The 4,858-nt window shown below is 33.5% G+C and overlaps 1 protein-coding gene across 1 annotated transcript; it reads left to right on the top strand.

The window, feature by feature from the left end:
* The first annotated feature begins 3,460 nt into the window (after positions 1-3,460).
* Positions 3,461-3,976, top strand: LOC111895377 (protein SMALL AUXIN UP-REGULATED RNA 10). Its single transcript, XM_023891461.2, has one exon. It carries the CDS (start codon positions 3,461-3,463, stop codon positions 3,974-3,976), a length of 516 nt encoding a protein of 171 aa, XP_023747229.1.
* Positions 3,977-4,858: the final 882 nt, after the last annotated feature.

Genomic DNA, 4,858 nt, shown 5'->3' with positions numbered 1-4,858 from the left:
AATTCGTAACTCCTTAACACAGACTCCGTTTTGTCTGTCTTTTTACCTTGGAGTTCCTATTAATGAAATCTTCAACTCTTATTTAGGTCACATAGGCCAAAAACCGATCGAACTAAAATTCGAGTTTCGGGTCGTACATTGCTAAGCTGAAACTTCGAAAAATCTTAACTTCCTCATACGAAGTCAGAATTGGGCGTTCTTTTTATAGATGCTATCAGGTTAACATACTCTACTACTTTCATTTAGATTACTAAGGATAAATGTCGCTCTATCATAAACACACTATTTACGTCTTCCTGGTGTCATGCCGGTTCCGTCGCGAAACTTCGACGGGTCATAACTTCTTCGTTATAACTCGGATTCCGGCGCTCTTTATTTTTACGGAACCCTTGAGACATATTCTAAAACTTGGTTAAGGTTATTTATTCTAAATAATTTTTTGTCGAAAAGTCGTTTTCGACCCCTATTATCTCTAAATTGACTAGCTCGAATCTACATGTGTTACAGATTGTGCTACTCCTAACTAGATGACGTCGTCGTCGAATGAGTAGATGAATCGGGAAGAGATTCCTTGGTAGATGATTACTCTGAATCATTAGTCGATATAAGAAAAGATAGATGAGGGACCTGTCTTAACGCCTGTCAAATAATTACATAGGTAACCATTCTTTTCCAATTTTATAAACAAATGTTCCCCTAATCTCCTATTATCAGTTCATTGTGTGTATGCACCTTCCTTCCTGTTCTTATTACATGCAAAACTGAATCTATTAATCAAAATTTTCTATAATTATTGTTTGGTATTTTATTTTTTTCTATGCTTTTACATTTACATAATTGAATTTATAATCGATCATCTCTATTGAAGTTGAATTTCGTATCATCCCACACACCTCATATATTATATTTGGTGATGTAGGATCTTCTTGGGGGGGGGGGGGGGGGGGGGGGGAGTTCTCATATTCATGGTTAATTAATTGGGAAAATATGGTGATTTTTCTTTCAAAATAAAAATACATGTATATCGGCTATTGTGGGTTTAATTTCAGTTTTCACTTTTATCTTCTTTTGTTTGGGCTGCCATTCATCAATATCTTGTCTAATATCTACCAGATATTAAAAGTGGATATTGCTTTGGTGTCCTATGCTCACAACAACTACCTAGGTTGAAGTTATTTCCATTTTGGTGTTGGTTCTGAATTAATATATTTGCTATTTCAATGTTCATTTTCTTCCCTTGTCACTTGCTTTTAGTTTAAATGAAAGGATAGTTTGCTATTTCACCTGATATTTGTTGTTGTTTGTTGATATCATGTCTCTTTCTTCATCATTCTAGAACTTTACCTCCATTGTAGAGTTTTCTAACCAAAGGTTAACTTTATTTATTACATTTTTAATCTAATCAAAAATTGTTGCTTCTTTTATATTGTGATAAGCACCACTTGTAACCTAATCTCTTCCATCGGTCCAAACATCTGATATCTAACTCTTTTTTCTTAGGCACATTTTGTTGTAACGTTGACTTTTCATGCATTGTTATATAATGCTTGTTTAATTCCTTGCGCATATTCTTGATTAATACAAATTCTTTAAGTAAATTCCATATGCATGTTGTTTTACAATGAACAAGAAAGCTCTTATTCTTTTACAATCATTGTTCTTATTCTGGATTCGGGATCAGAATCAGCAAAAAGGTGAGGATAGCCATTGTATGCTTGGCGATGTCATCTTCTTCATGACAATTGTGAACAAGATTTAGATATCAAGATTCAATTCTAGTAGAATTGAAACTCGGTCTCAACAATCACTATTGAATAAGATCAAGTGTATTTATTCAAGAATTTGTATATTTAAGCATGCAATGTTTTTTTTCATTTTTATGATATTCTGTTAGAATATCTATAATTGTATTAAAATATATAAGAGTATTATTCTGTAAAAATATGTATGAATCTACATTCAAGTGTCCATGAATATACAAATATTTTATTATTTTTGAACTAATGGTTCAAGAATGTTGTTTTTCATCAAGAAGTTCATTTAATAAAAATATGTATTCACTCAGAAATATTTATCTTGACATTCTTATAGAATATCATTTTAACAAAATGATCTTCTCACAGAATAAAATCAAGTATAATTAAAAATTACGTTAGAACTAAAATGAAATTAATTAAAAAAGTCAAAAATTTTAAATCGAGAGAATAAATTATCCCAAATAATCTGGAAATTTCAATTTTAAATTTATCCAGTTGACTAAATACATTTATAGTGAAATTATATGATATTTCTCAATTATTTTAATTCAGTAATATTTATTACTCATCTTCTTAAAATAACTAAAATGATTGGTCTATAATGATGTCTACATCCATACAATAGATAGTTAGAACACAGTAATCTAAACAGATATATATATATATATATATATATATATATATATATATATATATATATATATATATATATATATATATATATATATATATATATATATATTGTTTTTGTGTTGAGGGATAAAGCCAATGAGCGACCATGTTCAAATCCTGCATGCCACCAAATCTTAGTGTCTCAGGCTTCTTGATGTTAATTTCTTATCCAGTACTGTCTTGCTTGTATATATGTATGGCAAATTTTGAAGATTTTCGGGGACTCTATGATCACAGCTCCTAAACTCCTCGATGATACTCATGTGTATTTCTTCATGTACTTTCAATTCTATAGAAAGCTATTATAGATACTTTTAAATTTTATGATTGCTGTTTTAGCCATGTCTCTAACGTATATTACTTTCTTCTTTATTGAAACTTTCGTTGTTCCAAACAAATTATAAAATGGTATTACGGAGTGTGGTGGACATTTATCCGTTAATCTAATGAGAACATTATCTAATATTTTAAATTCATAAAGGTTTATATTAGTCATGAAGTTCAATTCCTAAATACTTTACTCCATTATCAACACCAAACCCACATTTTGTTTGCTATAAAATCAATTAACAAAGAATATGAAGGTCAACTATATATGTGTTGGCTTTGCTCACGACTAAAAAATTATATCATATTCTTTTTATTTCATATTTAAAATTTCTTTTAATGCCAAACTTAGTTGAGCGTATGATGGCTTTAAGCGTTGACAAAGTAAAAACAATATTTTGGAGAGTAATTATGAGGAGCATACTAATACCGTAATACGTCATGGAGTTGGAATTCAACCGGTGCAGCTTTCAACCCTTCTTCATCTCCTCTCGGCTATAAAAAGTGTTCCGTTTCCTTCTCCAAATCTCAATGATCCTACTTTCAATGTCAATTGCTTCATTCATGTTCACCACGACCATAAAAATTCAGCCAGGAACGAGGTCTACTTCCGACTTGGCCTACGACAGAGGATAGTCCCTGCAATTTGCATTTCTGCGCCTAGTTTTCTTTTATTCTTAAACCTCATATAATAGCACAACCTGATGGAAACAGTCAAGAGAAATACGGGAAAGAATAACTTTCTCGTGAAGACATGGAAGCGGTGTCGATCGTTTTCCCATGTCCACAGCTATAGAGGCGGCGTTGGGGGTTTGCCGAAGAGCAGATCATGGAACGGAAAGGAGAGGATGAAGAAGGAAATTGCACCGGAAGGGTATTTTCCGGTGTGCGTCGGACCTGGTAAACAAAGGTTCGCTGTGAAAACTAAGTATGCAAGTCATCCTTTGTTCGCGATGCTTCTGGAGGATGCAGAAAAGGAATACGGGTACCACTGTGATGGCCCGATATCACTTCCATGCGATGTGGATCTATTCTACAAGGTGTTGTCGGAGATGGAGGCAAAAGATGTTCAGCCGTTGAGATGGAGCTTTGCTTATGGGTCATGCAGTCCGTTTAATCCTAGCCGTCGATTGGGAAGCAATGGTGCAGATGAGATGGCTAAACTAGGGTATGGTTATTATGGACCTCTAACCCCTTCAAGCTGGATTAATATGAGTTAACCCAGTTTATCGAAACTTGTATAAATTCGCACCTCAAGTTTACGTATTCTTGTGTTAATTATAAGCTATGTATGAATAACCGGCTTGCATGTAATCATATTCATGATTTTCCTATAATCGTATATTGCATATTTGCATGATAATACACGCATATAGCTTGGACATTAGTAAATAGTTAACTCCAAATCAATACACGAATCTAACTTTTATCATGTAATTTGAGTTGCATAAGTTTGATATAATTCTAGTTCAAAGAAAAATATAAGCTTAAAACATATAGCAAGTAGTTTTGGAGAGTTCATAAGTATCGAGTTTCACTACAAGAAAGTTGGGAAAAAAAGACATGGGCATTAGCTAGGGACAATACTGATGCCAAAAAAGGCGATCTTTCCCGCCATTTTTATTTGGTGTAGCTGCTGATACAAATTAGCCAAGGTTGGGGAGTACACACCGATCACTTTGTTAGCTATGATCCATACCATATTTGAAATTCGACAATCCAACGTGTTAAACTATATTTGTTTTTTTTATTTACTCTGCTATAATCCTGACATTCGATGGCTACTTCTGATACTCGACAAAACCACATTACCATTGCTTTTTCCAGTTGGCAATCAAAACCTCCGAGTTGATAGAAACTATTTCCCACGCATGGTAGACCCGAACAAAGCCTCGAGCTACGAGTTCACGAACAAAATGAATGTCAATCTCAATGTGTTTTGTGAGTTGATGTTGAACTGGGTGATGTCACAATAAATAATGGTAGCTTTGTCGGGCAGACATTGAAGCTCACAAAGTAGTTTACGAACCCAACATGTATCTGCAGCGGTCTTAGCAACGCCACGATACTTTGCCTCGGCACTAGAATGAGAGATAACTCCA

The sequence above is a fragment of the Lactuca sativa genome, chromosome 4 (assembly GCF_002870075.4).
Source record: "Lactuca sativa cultivar Salinas chromosome 4, Lsat_Salinas_v11, whole genome shotgun sequence".
NCBI lineage: Eukaryota > Viridiplantae > Streptophyta > Magnoliopsida > Asterales > Asteraceae > Lactuca > Lactuca sativa.
Note: the sequence above shows the minus strand (reverse complement) of the source record. Positions and strands in the feature narration are given on the sequence as shown.

What these genes read in the sequence shown, in the direction of transcription:
- LOC111895377 (XM_023891461.2), top strand. Translation starts at nt 3,461, where the DNA reads ATGGAAACAGTCAAGAGAAATACGGGAAAGAATAACTTTCTCGTGAAG.